Genomic DNA, 22,694 nt, shown 5'->3' with positions numbered 1-22,694 from the left:
ATAATAAAATGACATCAAAACTCACCAGGGTAGGTACTTAAGTTTTTCACCCTGAAGTTGTTGAGGCATTTTACAAAATCCAGAGAACTGTGGAAGTGATGAAGGCTTAATATTTCCATCAGGTATTTTGCCAGAGAATATTTAGGTGCCGTAATGTTGCTGATGATGGGGTGCAACAGCACACCATCATTGTGGACTTTAGGGAGTCCATAAAGTCTTGGTTGCTGTTTAGTTTTTCATGGATCTATCATTACTTATTGTGTAATTTTAAGATATAAACAATGTAACAAAAACAAAACAAAAAATGTTAAAATATGAAATCACATATTTGCTGCTTTTGATAGTTTTTGGAATTTGGTGAGTATATTGCTAAAAGTGAAGATCTTCTTGCACATGAAATTCTACAAAGTATACAAATTTGCTTCTGCTGTTCTTCCCCAACATCTGAGGCTTTAATGAAACAAATTAGTTACACATGTATCATTCAAAGTATATTCCATCACTGGCCACTACTTTCTCCAAGCTTTCAGGCAGTGTGCAAATCCCGCGTTGAAAAAATTGCACATCTTTTGAAGCGGTCCACAAATCGATCCAATTTGTGATTTCTTCATGAGATCAGAAGTGTTGGTCAGCCAGGCCTTGCGCCATTGATCTAAACAGGTGATAGTCAGAGGGAGCAATGTCTGGAGAATATGGGGGGGGGGGGGGGGTAGGACTTCCAATTTTAATTTTTCCAAGTACGTTTTGACCTCTTTTGCAATGTGGGGTCGAGCGTTGTCGTGCTGCAAAATCACTTTATTGTGCCTCTCACTGTATTGCCGCCATTTTTCTTTTAATGCTCTGCTCAAATGCATTAATTGTGTTCAATAACAAGAACCTGTGATTGTTTCACTTGGTTTTAACACCTCATAGTACATGACGCTGAGCTGGTCCCACCAAATTCAGAGCATGATCTTGGAGCCTTGAATATTTGGTTTGGCTGTCAACATGGAAGCAAGGGGCATCTCGGTGGCATTCCTCTGGATCCCAGGACACGTTGGTATCTGTGGAAATGAGGCGGCCGATATAGCGGCCAAGGCTGCAGTCTCTCTTCTTCGAGCAGCTATTCGATCGATTCCCTTCGCTGATCTACAGAGTGTTTTATGTCGTCATGTTGTTCTTTTATGGCACGCATATTGGTCGACACTTCCCCATAATAAACTGCGGAACGTGAAAACTCTTCCCTGTGCTTGGACCTCTTCCTCCCGAACGTGTCGTCGGGAGGAGGTAATTTTAACTAGACTCCGGATAGGGCACTGTCTTTTTAGCCATCAACATCTTTTAAGTGGCAATCCTCCCCACTCTGTCCCCACTGCTCTCAGCTGTGGACAGTAAGACACCTTTTACTTGAGTGCCCCTATTTTACTCCGTTACACGCCCGTCTACTGCTGTCGCCTGATATATCGTCCATTTTATCAGATGACACGCACTCAGCTGATTGCGTTCTCGAGTTTATTAGTGCCAGTGAGATGACGTCATCAGTCATTTGAAGCTGTTTTTGGGGACAACCAACCCCTTTCTGTATTGGTTTTTTAAGCTTTCCTTCTGCTTTTAGTTTCTCCAATTTTTTGAGTTTCGTTCCCATTGCTGCTGGTTTTCCATTTTCGTTTTTTACCTTTTCCTAAGTCACAGACCAGGTGCTAATGACCATAGCAGTTTAGCGCCGCCCCCCCCCCCCCCACCCGCCCAAAAAAAAAAAAAAAAAAAAAAAACATGGAAGCAAGACCAGTATCCCCATGATTTTTTGCATTTAGGGTTATCTTAATTAACCCATTTTCCGTCCCTGGTCACAACGCAATGCAGAAATCCCTTCCGTTTTTGCCTGTGAAGCAACTATTCACAGACGCACAAATGCCATTCAACCTCTCTTGGTTTCAGCTCACACTGGACCCAAGTTCCTTCTTTCCGAATCATGCCCATAGCCTTGAGACATTTTGAAATAACTTGCTGTGTCACTCCCACTAATTGCGCCAATTTTTCTTGAGTTTGGAACTAGTCTTCACTCAGCAATGTCTCCAATTCTGCATCTTCGAAAACATTCTCTCTTCCACCACTATGCTGGTCTACTACATTAAAATCACCATTCTTGAAGTGTTGAAAACACATGTTCTTTCACTAATAGTATCCTTACCATACGTACTTGAGAGCATTCCATTAGACTCAGCCACTGTTTTCTTCATACTGAAGCAAAACAGTAACACCTCTCGCAAATGACAAGAATTAGGCTTGTAAACTGACATTTTCAATCAAGAACAGCTTTATGATGCAGACACAAATCGACTGAAGTTTGGATGAGGTTATATTAACTGAGGTCCAAGCTAACTGCCTGATGTCTGCGATCTGTTTATTTGACTGCCACTTACCACTGTCGCCACCTATTGGCAAACAGCAGAAGCAAAGTTGTACACCTTTTACTTCCGCATTTTTATTTTTGTGCAGAAATCTGTAAACAAGATTGAAATGCAAATCCATGTGTTTTAGGTAAGACAACATGAGGATTATCTTCATGTAAATGGATTTAGAAAAATTGCATTAAAATGTCTGATATGTTTGTTCTTGGCTCTGTTGTTGCAAATTAACCTTGAATGATCCCAGTATCAAAGGCAGTTTCTAATTTTAGTGATTATCTTCTCATTATATGATCATTTAAGAAATAAATATGAAAATGTAAGACTTTGGAAAAGAATGTTTACTGCAGATTTCCATCCAATTATATTGTTTAAAGTATTTATCAATTTTTTAGAACTGTTGTTGCCTTTAAGGACATGACTTTTCCTGTTAGAGTCACTATGTTTAATAGGACAGTACAAACAAAATATATTTGTTTCTGTACTCACTTCAATCTGACTCACTAATTTCTTTTTCATTTTATTCTGCAGAAAATGATGAATGATAAGATTTTGTTACACCGTTTTGACACTTATGAAACAATGGGAAATGTAAGTGTTATCTGCACAGACAAAACTGGAAGTCTCACAGTTGACAGGTTAGTGAATTTCTTTGTTTTGGTTCATGTTGCAGTTGTGAATATGTTGTAATATTTGTATATCAGTTTTGTGTAGCATTAAGTGTGCACATTTTTTAGTGACTAGAGACATTAATTCACTTAAAAAGTTTCACATAAACAGCAAATTTTTTTAAGTAACATCTACCATCTGACAACATGAAAATAATTGTTGTTGTTGTTGTTGGGGTCTTCAGTTTGAAGACAGGTTTGATGCAGCTTTCCAAGCCTCTTCATTCCTGAATAATTACTGCAACCTCAATGATTTGAAGCTGTTCACTGTATTCATATTTGGGTCCACCATATTTTCCTACCCAATTGAGTACTGGAGTGAAATTCAGTTCGCATCCCTGCACATACCTGTGTTTAGTGTGTAACTGCCAGAAGTTCCATTGTTGTATGGCTGTTAGTTATTGTTCAGTGGTATATTGAGTAGAACATTTTTTTGCACAGTTTACAAATTTCAAGATGGCAGAGTTAGAGGAGTAATGTGTCTGCATTAAATTTTGCTTGGAACTCAAGAAAAAGTTTGCAGACTCACGCCAAATGATGGAGAAAGCCTTCAGTGATGAGTGCTTAAGCCATGCATTCATGTGTTGGTGCATGACTATTGTATAAAAAAGACACTGTGTTGTCTCATCCTCCATACACTCCACATATGCCACAGTGGACTTTTTTATTTCCAAAATTGAAAATTCACTGAAGTGATGAAGATTTGCAAAAATAGATGAGATAAAACAGAAATCACAGATGATACTTCATGCAGTCAGTACAACAACAGTTTCTGGAAGTAGAAACAGTATTGGGAGTGGTGTATTGATTATGAAGGAGAGTATTTTGAAGGAGACCCATTGCAAACTTAATTTTTCCACAAATATAATTTTGCTAAATTTGATTCAGTACCTTCTCTTTAGTTACTTAATCTACCCATACAATCTTCTGTGTTCCTTTGTAGCACCATATGTCCAATGCTTCTATTCGCATCTTAATTGCCCTAGCTGTCATCCACATTGCACTTCTGTACATCACTACTCTCATTGTGTACTTGGTTCCACATATAACAGAGTCTTGTTTCTTGGTATTCTGACCCTTTCAAGGATAATGCAAAATGGTGTAGACTGAACAGTAGTTGAACTGAAACTGTACCTTCCCACTGTATTAGCACTATAACATTGTTGATGGTCATTTCCAATTTTACAATTTGCAGTTCACACAGGTAAAGAGACATGCATCTCTTTCTTTGTTAGTATCTTCAAAAGAGGTATAATTCAGACATTAACTGGTGAAACAATATTTGCTGAATTGTAAAAATTGAAATATAAAATCACATTGCTCCATTTTTTTAAGTTAATCAGTTTCAAGTAATTATGTTCTCAGAAAACTACATGTGTCTAGTTTTGAATTATTTATTTCTTTTATGTGTCTAGAACTTGAAATTATTCCAGTACTGGCAGAGCACTAAGAAAATATAGAGATTAATTATGTGAAAAGAATCAATTAAAGAGAAAATTCAGTCCTGTAAAAATGTAGCCATTAAAATGAACAACAAGAATTTATAAAATACAGACAATAGGATAAAGAAACAAACAGTGAGATAATTTTCTTCATATTCTTTGGAGAGCCCAGCAACCAGTACTTCTGACTGCTGTTTTGTTAACTGCAGCTTTATTAAATACATTTATCTGGATGGTTCCTGCAGACTGGGGGATGTTGTTGGCACTGCAAGTTACATTTAATTATCATTGCAAAAGCCCCATTTCTTGATTCTGGCTTTGTGCCATGATGCCCAAGTTCTCATTCTGTTCATCATCTTCCATGTCACATGTACCAAGTGTGAGGCTCCAGCTGGTTCCTCTTTGACATTCATTTGTGGTGCCTCACACAAAATAATTTCACCAAAGTTTATACTGCATCGTCCTAGGGACAACACTGCCCTTGTAGGAATAACAGAACAATTAGACACTACAGAGGCACAGTGACACATAAGGGGAGAGAAATTTTACCCAGCAGAAATCAGCACCTTACTTTCACTCTGATGTACTCAAGAAACTCAACACAATGTCAGCTCTATTGTTGCTGTATGTTGCTTAACTTCACAGGTAATACTACACCTAAGATAACCAGTGGGTGTAAACTATTGCATTGGAAATATCATCTGTGCAGATCATAGCATAGACCCTTTTACTTAGATGGTGAAATTCTCTCAATACAGCCCACACTATGTATCACTAGAAATATGTTGTGTATTACATAATTGTCACAGATACTATCTGTGGTTTAATGAGCTGGTGATAACTACCAGAATATGATATTAATGATATTAATAATGCACCCCACTATCAAAGGATCTTCAAGGTTCATATTAGTAATCACCACTGAAGATGATTTCAGATTCACTGGAAAATGCATGCAGTATAGCACACAGGTACTTGACATCACCACTCACAGCAACAAAATAAAATCTTTCTGTGTGTAACTCTAACACATGACAGTGAACCTTGCTAAGCAACATCATAATAGAAATTTCAACTCTTTTATAAAACAAATATGAGGTGTTGTGCTCAGTAATACCATATAAATATCTTTAACAATTCAAAAGCGCAGCTAAATTATGTAACACCAGCTAACTACAGTGTGCTTGTCTTCATTTTGAAATAATATTTATTTTACAGCAAAGTTTCTGAGATGCAATTTATTTTCTTGTTTAATTGACATTGTTAATCAGAGATAACGTCTGTACATAGGAAGCATGCTACAACAATATCATTCCATAATAATTTTAATATCGCATTTCTCCTTGAAAGACTAGTAACCCACAGCATGAATATATTAGTGTATAAAGGGTGGATTACAGAGTGAATAATCACCTCTTGTGCTATAAAAAGGAAACTATATATGGGAAGGAAAACAACAGAAGATCCCAGTTTTCACATATTCTATAAAAAGTGAGAAATGATACTTTTGCAAGTTATAAGTAAGGATAAGAAAATGACAAGTAATAATTATATAAAAATCTCTAAGAATGTAAGTAAGGCAACTTGAGATGTTGTTAGAGGTACAGTTGGAACTGGAAGTTTTCAAGAAGGTCCAAATTATTTAATACACATCGGAAGTAAAATATCAGATGCTAAGGAGATAATGAAACTTTATCAAACATTTCTCAAGGATTGCTTCTAATCTTGCCTCACAGATTATTTCACCTGAACTGTGTTTTTAACTGAGTTTATAAAACCAGGCACATAATTGTTTCTAACACCAGTAACTCAAGATGAAGTGCTGAATATTATCAGTAGAAGTAGCAACTTATATTCATCTAGTATTGATAGCATGTCTCATTTTTTGTTAAAGAACATTGCTCTAGCAAATTATAATTCTACTTTGTGATGTAATTAACAGTTCTGTAATTACAGGCTGTGTCCCAGATGTTTTCAAAACTGCTAAAGTTATTCTTCTGTTTAAGAAAGGTATCAGTTTGGTTTTTGCAGGAACTTGTCCATAAATGTAGCTTTATTTTTCGTTACTGATCAATTTCTAAACACTTTTAATGATAAACATTCCATCTCTGGTCTTTTAGGAGATCTGTTTAAAGCCAATAAGTTTGTAAATCACTCTATCTGCTGCTTAAAAAATTAGGATTTCTTGGTATCAGAGACACATGCAAAATGTGGTTTCAGTCATACATCAGTATCAGGAAATAGGTTGTTGAATTCTAAAACAAAGGCGGCATTAGTGTTCTATCCAATGAAAGTATGGTCAGTTGTTGTGTCCCTCAAGGTTCAGTCCAAGGTCCTTTACCTTTGTACTATTTTTCAATGGCCTTTCAAGAATTAATCACCTTCCCCTTTAAATAAAGACTTGGAGATAATTTCTCTCCTTTTAGCTTGAGAAATATGAAATAATTTTTCTCTTTGGAAATTAACAAACCTGAACTAATATTTCTGTTTCTTTGGTAATTAATATGTTTGCTTTTTTTATAATGTTACAGACTTTTCTTTATCTAATCAACTTCCTTTTATCACTTTGTGATATTTGCAAATTGTTCATTTGCTAAAATTTAACTTTATGTTAAAATCTCTTTGAATATTGAATAAGGGGAAAATGAAACTCAGGACACTACTTTTATTTTTAAAACAGAAACTATTCTATCTTTATTGCGTGTTTTCTTTCACGTACAGACACAAGTCAGTTCTGATTTTATGAGTGCTGGCCAATCAAACAAACTCCTCTAAGTAGAGAAGAAAAAAAATTTAAAAAAAAGAAAATACGCCCACCTGGGTGTCACCACTGCTTTTAAACATCTTTGACCTAAAAATAGAGACAAAATTAATCCCATTTGAGGAACTAACTTTCTGCAGACCCACTACTATTGGAATTATTTAAAACACAGCAGTTGCACTCTATGAGAGATAATTAGAATGTCCTCAGTAAAAGTCGTTCTTGCTATGTCATTCAGGGTGTTGTAGGAAAAGCTGCTAAATTTTATACCAGACATGTGAATCTCTTAGTAACTAAGATTGGTTCTCACCATATCACATACAGCCACAGGACATCCTTACTCCCAATTGCAAGAATAACGCAGTCCATGTGTCTATATAGAAATTTCCAAACATTAACTAAAATACATTGCCACTCATGCTGAAGTCACAAAATAAGCGCAATATTGCAAAGCCACTATTTTCTGTTTGCTTGCTTTCACCTTCAAATCCACTAATATGACAATGCAGAGGCACTACTTCCTTAGTTGTTGTTTTTTCCACCTCCAAATTCAAATGAAGACTTCACATGATAATGTCACTTATCTCCCATAACAAAACAGAAAATCTCCAACCTAAATGAGGTTCAGATTGCCTGCAAACAAGTCACTTTCAAGCTACAATTTCTTCAGTAACTGTTTTAGCACAAAATCACTAACCACAAGAAACCAATTCTTAACTACAATATACCGTAGCTGTTACAGCTAGGTCACACATAATTGTAAGTTCCCACACAAATCAATCACCTGATGCATTTTGTCTCACAACGTGAGATCAAAATTATCACAGATCAACATGAAAAATTATCACAGATCAACATAAATATCTTTCATATAAGCTGATAACAATTTCATGTAATTCTCCTAAACAGCTGTGGTATTTGACTCAAACACCCCTGAGTCCAAACCCAGTTCAGACTGATCTTAAACTCGTTACCAACCAACAATAAGTAACTGAATTTCTAATGAGATGAATGAAGAATCCATTACAATGAACAAACATAGCATGCTAATGCTCCCTTTTAACAATAGTTGGTTTTTCTTTGTGTCTGCCATTGGAGTCTTGTGATGGCCAGCTATTTCACACCAATAGTGTGTTAGGGCAAAATGTGGTTGACATCCCTACATGCAACTGTGTTTAACATATAACTGACAGAAGTTTCATTACTGTATGTCTGTTAGTTATTGCTCAGTGGGCATTGAGTAGAACATTGTGTTGCACGGTTTGCAAATTTCAAGGTGGCAGAGTTAGAGTACCTTATCTGCATTAAATTTTGCATGAAACTCAGAAAACCTTTACAGAGACACATCAAATGATGCAGGAAACCTAAGGTTTTGAATGCTTAAGCTGTACTTGGTGTTACAAATGGTTCACACAGTTTAAAAATAGCCAGACGGAAGTTAAAGATTACCCTTGTTCAGGACGCCCTTCAATATCTACCAACAATGCTCATGTCAGGAAAGTCAATGAAATTGTTTGTGTCAATAGAAGACTGACTGTTGAAGAGGTTGTAGAAGAATGTAACATTTCAACTGGAGCATGTCATGAAATCCTATCACAGCATCTTGGAATGTGTCATGTTGCCACCAAGCTCACCTTATGGCTCATGAGTCAAGACCAGAAAGACCTCTACCTTGCAATCTGAAGGGAGGATATAAGATGAACATCAACAAAAATGAAATGAGGATAATAGCGTGGTGGTTGAATTAAATCAGGTGATGCTGATGGAATTAGATTAGGAAATGAGACACTTAAAGTAATAAATGGGTTTTGCTATCTGGAAAGAAAAATGACTGTTGATGGTTGATGTAGAGAGGATATAAAATGTAGACTTTCTATGCCAAGGAAAGCATTTCTGAAGAAGAGAGATTTGTTAATATCTTAAGTGTCAGCAAGTCCCTTCTGAAAGTATTTGTATGGGTGTAGCTATGTATGGGAGTGACACACGGACAATAAATAGTTAAGACAAGAAGAGAAAATAAGCTTTTGAAATGTGGTGCTATAGAAGAATGCTGATGATTAGATGGGTAAATCACCTAACAAATGAGTAGGAAATAAATAGAATTGGGGAGGAGAAGAGGAATTTGTGACACAACTTGACTAGAAGGAGGGGTCGGTTGGTAGTACATACTCTGAAGTATCAAGGGATCACCAATTTAGTACTGGAGGGAAACGTGGAGGTTAAAAATCATAGAGGCAGACCAAGAGATGAATACACCCCACAGATTCAGAAGGATTTAGATTGCACAGGACAGAGTGGCATAGAGAGCTGCATCAAACCAGTCTCTGGACTGATGACCACAGCAACAACAACAACATGACAAAATAGTATACATATCATAGGCAACTTTGTCTTTATGTCACTTTTTAATAAACATTATAATTGGCACTTCTCCAAGCCACCAAAATGTACCACGTGTCAACAAGTACAAATCTGACCAGTTCATAGCACCACAACTCAAGAACTCAACAACTCTTTAACCCAACACTCCATACCAAAGTGACCAGCAATACAACTCCAATAGTTGCACAAAGATGCTCTAATTACATATAATTTTTTTTTACATCCTGAGAAACTTGCATGTGATGAAAAGAAAAAGTCTTTGAAGCTATTTTTCAAAATTATTATGGAAACCTTGAATATAATTTTAATAATTATAAATGTCAATTACTTCAAATCCAATTAAATTTTGAAATAGCATCAAAAATACAAAAATAATTACAGTTTTAGAAAAAATACAGCTTTTATGTTGAATCAATGTTTTATTCTTATAAATGTATAAGACTGTGTTACCTATGTTGCCACAATTACCCTTAACACCAAATTACAATTGTTACACTTTTGGATTGTATTGTAAATTTAACTATGCATCATATTCTACATTTCCTGGTGAAAGAACTTCCAATGCTAAAGCAAAGATGTCCTCCTTGAATTGTGGAATGACTCCCTGAGGATTTGCGTCATTATTAATAATGATGCAAATCTTGATACTCAGTGTTGGTAGATGTTTCATCAAGACAAGGAATGCTTCAAAGAGGATTCATTAATTACTAATAATCTAGAAGGTGGTGTCCATGGTTCCAGATGCTGAGCTGAGACAAGTTTAATAGTTATAGTAACTTCTATGATCAATTTAATGTAAATATTCATCTGATGGGTCACACTACAACTTAAGTTGGGAAGTTTTTGGTGTATTTGGGGTGACAGTTGAATAAATCTAAATCTAAATATCTGAATGAATCATTATGGAGGATGTTCTGAAATTAGTTACCAGCTGATTGCCTTTATATGTAAGAGAAAATCTGTTAGTGTTTAAAGTATCTCTGTTGCTCAACTATTTAGAATGGTTGGATTCTTTAGGAAAATAGCAGAACACCAGCAAGAAGAGCTATTCATCATATAGAGAGGCTCACCCACCAAATAAGATAGTTCCTACTGGAGAGGACATTCAAGTACCAAGGAACTACTCTAATTAGAGGAAAGACTAATTCAAACTAAAAAATGTTAATGCCGAGCATCCGTGGATCTACATTATACCTCATAGGAGAGTCTGCATCATCTTAAATAGTCTGCACCACTAACTGTATTTAAATATGATGTGTCAGAGACTGAATATTCTATTTGTTTGTGTAGAAAAAATTACATGCTTGTAGTACATCTTGCCAACTTAATCTCTTTATTCTGTTTTTGTGTAAGGTAATGGTGTGTGAACAATTCTGATGTTAATTTTGTCATGGTTTAAGTTTATTAGGTTGTGTGACATCAATTTGTTATTGAAAAGAATTTAAATAATCAGTGTAGAGCTTTTCCAGTATCCTGTGTTTTGGAGATGTAATTATTAATATATGACTAGGTGAAATGGATGGGTAGTTTCTTTGAGTTTCTTTCAATTTGTTGTTTCATATCAGTTTTCCATCCTGATATCTGTTCTTCAAGAGGACTGATGATTTTGTAAAATAGGAGTGTATTGCAAAGCGGTAACATATGTTGAATTTCTGCAGGTCCTTAAATATACAATGACAATTTCTCCATGCACACAGTCTAAAATTATTACTATTATTATAACAAAAGGGGAAAGGAGACTAATACATCCCCAATTGTTGATATCTGAGATTTTGAGGCTGTGTGATGAGCCATGACAACAATCAAAAAATGGTTCAAATGGCTCTGAGCACTATGGGACTTAACAGCTATGGTCATCAGTCCCCTAGAACTTAGAACTGCTTAAACCTAACTAACCTAAGGACAGCACACAACACCCAGTCATCACTACAACAATCAGTCATGGTCTACAAATGAAACTTTACACTCTAAATGGCAGCAGGAGAACACACATTTAAAAAAAGGTGTTATGTATGCAAGCTTTTGGAGTCAGTGGTTACTTCTTTGGCTGTTGGTGGAAGGGTTGAAGGGGAAGGAAGAGGGGTAAAGGGAAGAGAACTGTAGAGGTTTACAAAAAGGGACAGAGCCTGGATAAATCACCAAGAACCTCAAGTCAGGGGAGACTTATTGTACAGAATGAGAAGGAAAGATTGATTGTCGGAGCTTCACCAGACGAGATTTGAAAACCTCTTAATTTAAAGGCAAAAGACAGGATAATATGCAAGACAGAGATTAATGCTAAAACAATGTGCATGATGTTTTAGTAGTAATCTCTGTCTTGCATATTATTTTTAAGCTCTCAAGTTTTCAAATTGCATCTGGAGCAGTCCCCAACAATCAGTCTTTCCTTCTCATCCCACAGAGTGACTCCCCTTTTTCAAATTCTACCCCTTCTTTTATACCTCCCCACTTCCTTTCTCTTCAACCCCCTTCTGTCCCCTTTAACCCTTGCGCCAGAAGAAGGGGCTACTGGGTCCAAAAATTTGCATAAGTAAAACCTTTTTTATATGTGTGTTCTGTTGCTGCCGCTTGGTGAGTAGATTCTTTATCCATCCAATTACATTATAATGTCAAAATTGATTATTTTTGTTATTACATAATAATCTAAGGCATTTTATCCAATAGTTGTAGTTAAACACCTTCATTGAGGCATAAACTTCCCAGTGCGAGTGAATTTACTGGTTTTTGTCAATAACCAGCTGAATGGATCAAGCCCACTGTCTTCAGTAGTTGACATTCATGAGCATATGACTTGTATTCCACATGCAATCTCTACATTCTTTAGTACTCTGACTGATAATTTTTACAACATGCTATTTTTTTCTTGTTCTCAAGAAATTACTGAGATGTTTATTTTGAGAATTTGCTTGTCAGTCTGGAACTGTAGTTATCTTAACCACTGGTATACTGCAGCAAAGATGTAACTGTTTTGTTTAAATTGTGTATATTGTGTATGAAGAACAATCATAATATTTAATTTCAGATTGCAAGTCGTAAAGTCACACATCTGTGACACATTGTACCTTTCTACTCCCCCATTTCACAATCTACCAGATCCTGTTGGAAATATTATTACACATAATATTTCAATAAACACATCATATTCATCTCGTTTGTTGGTAAGTTATCACTACTTTAGTAGTAGCATTATATATGAAAGATATTTAAACTAAGTAAGCAGTAATTGTTGTATATCCTAGATAGAACTTAACAGCTTCAACAATTGTAAGAGTACGTGGTTCCTTTGTGTGGTGATTTATTGTAGCATATTCTGATATTCAGGCATTACCAACCAGTTTTTATGCATCTCAAAAGCCTCATGAAGTTTCTTCTTTAGTCTTACTCCTGTGATTATTGAAGTTGATGAATATATGCAACACTGAAGATTTTACTTTTCAACCCTTCACACTTATTAAAACAAAATTAAATTTTATAGTTCTGCATTCTTGTATTTATGAATACCAGTGTTGTAACACTGGGTGGTATGTTAAATTAACTAGGATAAGTTTCACAATGTTAAAATGTTATAAATAATGACTTAGACCATTACATTATGTTGCTGATTGCAGGCTTTACAGACTGGCTATAGATGTATACATTAAGACTACTGGGCACTGACTAACTGACGAATGTTATTATACAGGACTGTCAGCAAGAACTGACTGACTAACAACATAGAAGTTTGCATTTCAGTTGCTGGGTACTGGTAGAATAACATAGATATCCATATTTTGACTACCAGGCATTGAGCTACTGCTGCTTTGTGCCAGAAACCTATTTGTAGATGTGCATACTACATAAATTTAAAAAATGGCATAATACATGTCCACTACATTTTATATATTAACATGAAAGATACAAAAGTACAATAGGCATGAGGAAAATTGTTAACCAAAAGGTGTATAATTAGAAAATGCCAAACTTTATTCTAACACTATGCTATGGAACATTTGTGGAGAGGACAGCAGTGTAAACAATAACTTTTGTCAGAAATATAAGCTAACAACAAAGAGGACTGGCTAGTCACTCCTTTAGCTTAATCTTACATTTGTTGATTAAGCAAGGGTAAGTACAGGTCTATTACAAATGATTGAAGCGATTTCATAAATTCACTGTAGCTCCATTCATTGACATATGGTCACGACACACTACAGGTACGTAGAAAAACTCATAAAGTTTTGTTCGGCTAAAGCCGCACTTCAGGGTTTCTGCCGCCAGAGCGCTCGAGAGTGCAGTGAGACAAAATGGTGACAGGAGGTGAGAAAGCGTATGTCGTGCTTGAAATGCACTCACATCAGTCAGTCATAACAGTGCAACGACACTTCAGGACGAAGTTCAACAAAGGTCCACCAACTGCTAACTCCATTCGGCGATGGTATGCGCAGTTTAAAGCTTCTGGATGCCTCTGTAAGGGGAAATCAATGGGTCGGCCTGCAGTGAATGAAGAAACGGTTGAGCGCGTGCGGGCAAGTTTCACGCGTAGCCCGCGGAAGTTGACAAATAAAGCAAGCAGGGAGCTAAACGTACCACAGCCGACGGTTTGGAAAATCTTACGGAAAAGGCTAAAGCAGAAGCCTTACCGTTAACAATTGCTACAAGCCCTGACACCCGATGACAAAGTCAAATGCTTTGAATTTTCGGCGCGGTTGCAACAGCTCATGGAAGAGGATGCGTTCAGTGTGAAACTTGTTTTCAGTGATGAAGCAACATTTTTTCTTAATGGTGAAGTGAACAGACACAATGTGTGAATCTGGGCGGTAGAGAATCCTTATGCATTCATGCAGCAAATTCGCAATTCACAAAAGTTAACGTGTTTTGTGCAATCTCACGGTTTAAAGTTTACGGCCCCTTTTTCTCCTGCAAAAAAAAAACGTTACAGGACACTGTAAGGTAACAGGAGATAATATGGAACTCTTTCAAGTAATTTAAAATTTAAAGCACGGCAGCAGAGATAATATGCTGGGCAAAATAGACCGGAATATACTTGTTTGTGTTTTGATGGACGTTGTAGTTCCGTTGGATAGTGTTTTGGTTTTCTTTTAATTGCAACGAATTATATAAGTGTGGTGATAATTTGTAAAATTATATAATGTATTTAGATTTAAGTATTTAAATATTATAAAATATTGTAAACGAATTGTGGCCATGTTTAGCAATTATTTTGACTACTGTGGTGTCATGTGACCCGACTCAGGACTGTGGATGTGAGCAGGAAAATCGGGGTCTTTTGTCGTTGGCCGTTGTGGTGGTGAGTTGGGAGCGGCAAAGTGCCGCGAGTGCAAGCATGGACGGCAGGGTATGCGAAGGAACAAAGTGAAAGTGTGTGGGTGTGAGACAAACAGTGTACGAATTACACCGATTATTATTTGTGAACTTAAAAATGCATGGCCACAATGTTAAAGTGTTTCTTTTGAATAAATAAGTTTCAATCTGAACGTGTATAGTTCAAATCACTGCTCTTCAAAAGCCAGCCAATATCAGACTCAATAATAGGGGCGCAAATGCAACCGTTTACTACCAACCCCCTTTACAGATGAGACACGTAAAAAAATAGGTAGTAAACGAGCCCGAGTTCAGTTGCAATTGGGGGCTCGTCCGGGATAGGACTTTCTTCCATATTCCATAGTATTTCGGAATCGAATGTCCGTCTGATGTTAGGCTTTTGAACAGTCAGTGTGGGGGCTCTGAGCTAAATCGGTGCATTAGCAGTACCGGAGTGTTTGTGCTGGACAAGATACGCGCTGCCCCGTGGTTACGCCGATATAGGGCCACAACGATTGTGAAGCAGTCAGTTACACAGTCTGATGAGTCGACCACATGTTGCCGCGAGTAAAACCACCGTGCTTGCTGTATCCACGTGTTGCCGCGGGTAAAACAGTCGTCCGTGCCGCGATACGTGCTGCCGTGAGAAGAAACCGTCGTCCGTGCCATGTCCATGTGTTGCTACGGGTAAAGCAGTCGAAGCTGTATCCACGTGCTGCCGACGATCAACGCTGTCGTCCGTGCCACCGACCAACATGACTACATGCTGCCAGGGGCCTACGCAACTTGTTCTCGCTCGTGATTGAGTTTGCTGTGTGTCCACGCCGCCGATTAAGATTCATTGCATAGCTGTGCTGCGGAGCTCACTGCAGACGTCGCGTCACACGAGGATTTAAAAGATAAGTACAGCCAGCAGCTACATTGCAGAATTGTGTCCTTTCATTAGCCATGGCCAATGAGATGCGTGAATCTCAAAGTGAAGGCGAATCAGTGGATGTTAGGAGTACCTGTAGTAGCCCTAGCATGCCAAAAGAAATAGGCTGGATACCAGGAAGTGACCTCAGCACATTTTTTGTAAAACTTACTAGTAAGTTGGGAGAAATAGACTCGAAAATAGGGAATATAAAAACTGCAATAGTTGAAGAAATGGATTCGAAAATAGGGGATATGGAATTAAGGCTTAGTGATAAAATAAAGACAGTGAGTGAAAAATTTGATCAGCTAGATCTCAAATTCACTCAAATTACAGATAAAGTTGAAAACACAGTTAAAATTGTTGAGGGAATTATTGAGAGAGTTGATGAGGTTGAAAGAGGCCTAGTAGCCAAGGTGGACACTGTGCAAAGTAATCTTGTGGGGCAGATTCAGGTACAGGAACAGAAATGCACATTATTTCAAAGACAAACAGAGGCAGACATTGAATCCATTAAGATAGGAGTGTTGGATTGCCATAAGGGAATTACTGACAATAAGAAGGAATTAGAAGGGGAAATAAATGTCTTGAGAGAAACAGTTAATACTGTGGCAGCAGGGAATGGAAATTTATTGTTGGGATATCCTCTGGGGCATGGATTTCAGTCAAAACCTTTTAATGGGGAGAATAAATACCATGCAGTTGACTTTCTAGCTGCGTGTAAGGATAACTTTGTGACAGGGATGAGTGAGCAGGCAAAAATTAAATATGTTAAGAGGCAGTTGGAAGGGGGAGCTCAAACATGGGCAAACCAAAATGATGATAAATTTTGTGATTTTAAAACCTTCGAAAACCTGTTCTTGAACAAATACTGGGGCCAAGCAAAACAATTAAGATTGCAAAACGATTTTTTGAATGGATCCAGTTACAAGAGTGGAAAGGAAAGTATGAGAGAGTTCTGTGTTAGAGAACTGAATAAATTAAATCATCTGGATAGGCCACTGGGCGTATTAACAGAAATATCTACACTAAAGAGAAGATTACCAGAGCATTTGCAATGGGATTTGATTCACAGTGCAACAGATTCAGTGGAAGAATTTCTTACTTTTGTGGATAATATGGACAGGGCATTGTGTTACAGACCTAAATACATGGAACATAGGGAGAGTGGAAGGTATCATAAAAGGGGAAACAGTATTAATTATGAATACAGTAATAACCATAACAGGTGGAGAGAAGATAAAAGTGATCAGAATAATCAGGATAGAGATTGGAGAAGCAAGCCACAAAGGTATAACAGAAATTTTGGAGGGAGAAGAGACAATTTTCATCAGATGAAGAGTGATAGAGAAGGTATGAGAGTAGGAATGCCAGATGCAAATGGACAGGGTAGGCAATCAAAAAACTAATTGATGCCTCACTTAAGGTCTGCAGGGGGGCTGGTAATTATGTGAACAGGGCCAGACAAGGACATGATGGGATGAGTAATAAAGTCAGCAAGGAAAATAGGGAAATTGGGATATGTCATATGGATGCTGTCTTAGGAAATGAAAATCTATGGGGGGGTTTTAACAATTATAGAAATACAGATAAAAGGTATAAGAGGAAAAAAGGGAACAAGGCTAATATCAGCAATGAACAGTGTGAGTTTTACATTGATGACATGTTTAAAAGGGAAGAGAAATTACAAGCAGAGGAGGACAATATTGGTTTGTGTGCAGCAAAATTCATTGAAAGATCAGAGACAGAGGTAGTTTCATCAAAAGGGGGAACGGAAGTGGATATGGAATTAAGGGGCAATGTTCACAGTAATAATGGGTGTGATGAATGGGTAGAGATGTCTATTGGAAATAGTATGGAGAATTGTGGAAAAGGTGAGGAGAGGGTTATTCAGTGTGATGTAAAGGCTAATATGAGTGGTGTATTTGGCAATGTGGAAAATGCTGGTAAATTACCTACTGATAAGGTTACTGTGCTTGTGGGTGCAGGTGTTAACTGTGGTAGTGATAATGACTTCAGTGTGGATATGGAAATGCGTAATGATATGGAGAATGTTGCTGTAGGTTGCCCAGAAGATAAAATTGAAACCTATGTTTTCTTAACTGATGATGCAAGCCTCAAAGATGTTAATTGTGGATGGTTAGGAAAGGAGGAGGCTGATTATGATTTGAGTGATTGGGTGTCCTATGCAAAATTACATAAAGCTTTGATGCCTGAAGAATGGGGTAAAATAAAATTTAAAATTGCCAGAAAATTGGAAGAATTAAGTGAAGAAGAGAATGTTGAGTTTGCTATTAAGGATCTGTTTGAAGGGGGTACTGATGTATGTTTTGGAGAAAGACCTAAAGATATTTGCATTATGCAAGAGGAAAGCAGGAGTGAAGTAGAAAGAGATTTATTACAGGAATCAGGGCTGAACAGAGTAGAAATAGAGGTGATACAGCCAATAATTGATATCAGTGTGGGAGGAGTTGTAGATATAGCATTATTAGACTCTGGCTCAAGTTTATCTGCAATCTCTGAATCTTTCTGGCAGCAAATTAAAGGTTTAGGATTAATAGAATTACCAGTTACAGGAGTCAAAATTAAGACTGCAACTGGGACATGTAGCAAGCCCATCAGCAGGGAAGTATTACTGGAATTTAATAGTAATGAGTATTGTTTTGATATTAGTTGCTTTGTGGTGAAGGGTTTGGCATTGAATGTAATTTTGGGTATGGACTTCTTGTACAAGTATGACTGTAGCATTTTTGTAAAGGACAGAGTGGTAGAATTTGATGCTGGTGGAAATAGACGAAGAATAAAATTTAAAGGGGAATTAAAAGGAGGTGAGACAATTACTCATTTACAAAGGATAGAAGAGGTAGGTGATGAGATCTGCACTGAACAGCAGATACATGACAAAGTAAATGAAATGGGACATTTAAATGAGGAACAAAAGGTGCAGCTTACAGGTTTATTGTGTAAGCATAAGCATGTGTTCTCTGACAGACCTGGAAAAGTCATAGATTTCAGTTATGTTTTGAGGGTATTGCCACATGAAGTGATAAGGGCCAAACCTTATCCTATAGCAATAGCTAATTGAGAGGCTGTAAGGACAAGGATACAGATGATGTTGAAGTGGGGCATACTGGAAATGGGGAGGAGTGAGTATTGTAATCCAATAGTAGTGGTGAAAAAGAGGGATGGTTCTATAAGAATAGTACTGGATGCAAGAAAGCTAAATAAAATAATAGTCAAAGAAAATGATCAGCCAGAGAACATGGATAAGCTATTGCAAAAATTTTATAATGTTAAAATTCTGTCAAGTGTTGATTTGACTTCAGGGTTCTGGCAGGTGCAATTGGCTGAATAGAGCAGAAAGTACACTGCTTTCTTATTTGAGGGCAGGACTTATATGTTTACAGTTGTGCCATTTGCTTTATCAATATCTGTAGCAGTTTTTGTAAGGGCTTTAAGTCATGTGTTGGGTGATGAACTAATGAGAAAATTGACAGTGTACGTAGATGACATTTTGATTACGAGTAGCAATTGGCAAGAGCACTGTCAGCTGTTGGAGGATGTATTCAAGGCTATATCTAAAGGGGGGATGACCCTTAAGTTAAGTAAGTGTGAATTTTTTCAAGCAACATTACTATTTCTCGGTCATCAGTTAACTCCTGATGGCATTCTGCCCAATAAAGAGAAAATCAAGGCTATTGTTGACTGCAAGGTGCCAACGAACAGGAAACAATTGAAATCATTTATAGGACTATGTTCATTCTATAGGAAGTACATAAGTGATTATAGCCAGAATTCACCTAACTTATGCAGACTATTAAAGAAAAGTGTAACCTGGTGCTGGACATCTGACTGTGACCAGGAATTTAAAGCCATCAAGAATAGCTTAAAAAACAGCAAAATTTTGTTCTATCCAGATTTGTCTTTGCCTTTCTGTATTGGGGCAGACAGCTCAGATTATGGGATAGGGGCAGTGCTATTTCAGGAGAGGGTAGTAGATGGGAAGACCGAGCACAGGGCAATCGCTTTTGCAAGCAGAATGCTGTCCAAACATGAATTGATGTATGGTATCTCAGAGAAGGAACTTTTAGCCATAGTTTTTGGATTTCAGAAGTTCAGGATATATGTGGAAGTTAGGAAAGTGATTGTTTACACAGACCATAAGGCTCTGAGCTATTTGCAAGAATGTAAGCTGTTAAATAATAGACTCATGAGGTGGGCCATGTTTTTGCAGCAGTTTAACTATGAGATAAGATATATTAAGGGCACAGACAACAATGTGGCTGATGCCTTATCAAGATTACCTTTCATTGGAGAAGAACATGAAGCAAATGGAGACGAGAAAGAACTGCAGATATTGTATATGAAAGGAGTGGGTGGAGAGAAGGAAATCAGATCCATCTGTAAGGACATGAGGAGACTTCAGAATGGGGACCAAACCTTGAAGTTTATCAAAACAAACTTTGGAAGTAAATAACATGAAAAAATAGCTAAATATTATAGAATTTATAAAGGTATTTTATTTAGACGAAGAAATTTGGACAAAGAGGAGTGGAAGGTATGTTTTCCAGATGAGCATGTGGAAAATTAATAAACTACATCCACCTTAGCCATGGGCATTATGGGGCTCAAAAATGTTTGTAAATACTGCAGGACTATGTTAGTTTTAACAACATGGCCAGGAGAGTAAAGAGACAGTTGGCTTCTTGTGACAAATGTCAAAAAGTGGAGTATAATACTATTGCAATATTGTTCCTGAAAGAAATGGTGAACTGCTGGCTATTGATTTATTTGGGAGGCTGCCAACAGGTCGAGGGGGTGTAAAGTATGTTCTTTTAGCTGTTGATGTATTCTCAAAGTTTGTAAGGCTGTATCCACTGAAAAAGGCCACTAGCCAGAATATAATTAACAAGCTAGAGAAAGATTACTTTGTGAATGTTATAAAACCAGAGAATGTTCTGTCTGATAATGGAGCACAATTTGTATCTAGTGTGTGGGGGAAGTTTATGCAAAGATCTGGGATAAAGCATATAAAGATTTCAGTGTATCACCCTGCGGGAAACCCTGCTGAGAGGTATATGAGGGACCTGGGTAGGCTATGTAGGACATATTGCAGTAAAAAGCATAGTACTTGGGCAGAATATATAACTGTGTTTGAGGATCTTGTGAACACAGTGAAGAGTTGTGCAACAGGATTCTCACCCTATGAGCTCATGAAAGATATCAAGCCTGACAATCTAATAGCAGAACACATAGATTTTCCTCCATCTCAAAACTTGACAAGTCAAGAGAAGATGCAGGTGGTTCAAGGAGGGAGATAAGGTGCTGGTGAGGAACAAAAAAAATCCAGTGACATTGATGACAAAATCAAAAAGTTATTTGAATTATACCATGGACCCTTTGAGATAACGGGTTGTCCACACCCTAATGCATATAGGTTGGTATATCCAGTGTCCAAAAAGCCATTTGGACTGAGAAATGTAACGGAGTTGAAAAAATATGTGGTAAAAGAATAAAGGTTAAGGAAGTGAGATTCCCATGTACACTATTGTCGAGTTAAAAAAAAAAAAATTATTGGGGGCTATGTATACGTGTATTTATAATTGGAGTATTATTTGTGTTAATGTGTATGTTGCGATGCCATTGTTGGTGGTCAACAAACTTCATTATACTGTATATATTTGCAATAAGGGAATCTGTTGTCCCATGGATTTGCACAACTGGTGTGGGTGTGATAGAAGCCTTGTTGAAAGTCATACGGGAACTGAAACCTACTGTACATATAGTCTATTTCTGTATAAAGATGTGGAGAATATAGGAGGGAGGAAATCTGCAAATAGTTTGTTAAAAAATAGTTGAGATTTTATTAAAATTTCTAATGTATCTGTGGCACCTGGAGTTGATACTGGTGCGTGGGGGTAGAAGTGTCGGAGGTCCTGATCTGGGAACATTTGAAGGGTGAAATAGAATATATTTAACTATGCCATGTTTGTGTTTGATTTGTGTGCATGTTTGTCATTTGTACAAACCTCAATAAGAACTGATCAGTGAAAACAGGATGTTCCAGGGAGGATTTGGATAGCCTGATTCCTGGGAAATGTGGGTCTGCATGTCTAGGCAAGATTTATGAGGATTTGATTAAATTTTGATAGGATGGCTTGGCTAATGAGAGGAAGCACAGTGCTGTTGGCTGACAAGTTTGGAAAGACTGTATTCCAATGCATAAACCTGTGAACACAAGGATCTGGTTACAACAACTTTGTGCAACTTACAGAAACAACTGTGTAAAAAGTGGAAGTGTTAATGTGCAGTGAGTGGGCAACCTACATATAGACTAACATGGGCATTTATTTTGCCTGCCCAGTCACTCAATAGGATACTATCTAATTGTATATTTGAGTTGGATACATTGTTGGATTATGTATGTATGTTTTCCTAATGACAGTACATACACTAATTAACTCACCACTATAACACTGTTCTACGTGTTTTGGTGCCATTATAGTTATAATTAAAATGATTAATATATAAAGCAATATGGGTTCACTCCATTTGGTGCTACTTCATGTTGCCGTTACTAAGGTAATGTCTCCATGAAGTGGGGGTATGTAAGGTAACAGGAGATAATATGGAACTCTTTCAAGTAATTTAAAATTTAAAGCACGGCAGCAGAGATAATATGCTGGGCAAAATAGACCGGAAAATACTTGTTTGTGTTTTGATGGACGTTGTAGTTCCGTTGGATAGTGTTTTGGTTTTCTTTTAATTGCAACGAATTATATAAGTGTGGTGATAATTTGTAAAATTATATAATGTATTTAGATTTAAGTATTTAAATAT

At 37.1% G+C, this 22,694-nt stretch overlaps 1 protein-coding gene across 2 annotated transcripts in view; it reads left to right on the top strand.

Annotated features, from left to right (window-relative positions):
- Positions 1 to 22,694, top strand: part of LOC126260057 (plasma membrane calcium-transporting ATPase 4-like) — a 102,418-nt gene that overhangs the window by 32,228 nt on the left and 47,496 nt on the right. For both annotated transcript variants that reach the window (XR_007546597.1, XM_049957249.1), the window contains exons 3-4: positions 2,919 to 3,025; positions 12,663 to 12,798. Coding sequence is in view for 1 of the 2 variants with exons in the window: in XM_049957249.1 (XP_049813206.1) it covers positions 2,919 to 3,025; positions 12,663 to 12,798 (243 nt within the window). In the remaining variant the exon portion in view is untranslated. The remainder of the gene's footprint in view (positions 1 to 2,918; positions 3,026 to 12,662; positions 12,799 to 22,694) is intronic.

Source organism: Schistocerca nitens, chromosome 5 (assembly GCF_023898315.1).
Source record: "Schistocerca nitens isolate TAMUIC-IGC-003100 chromosome 5, iqSchNite1.1, whole genome shotgun sequence".
Lineage (NCBI taxonomy): Eukaryota > Metazoa > Arthropoda > Insecta > Orthoptera > Acrididae > Schistocerca > Schistocerca nitens.
The sequence above is the reverse complement of the archived record's forward strand: the minus strand, read 5'-3'. Positions and strand labels throughout refer to the sequence as shown.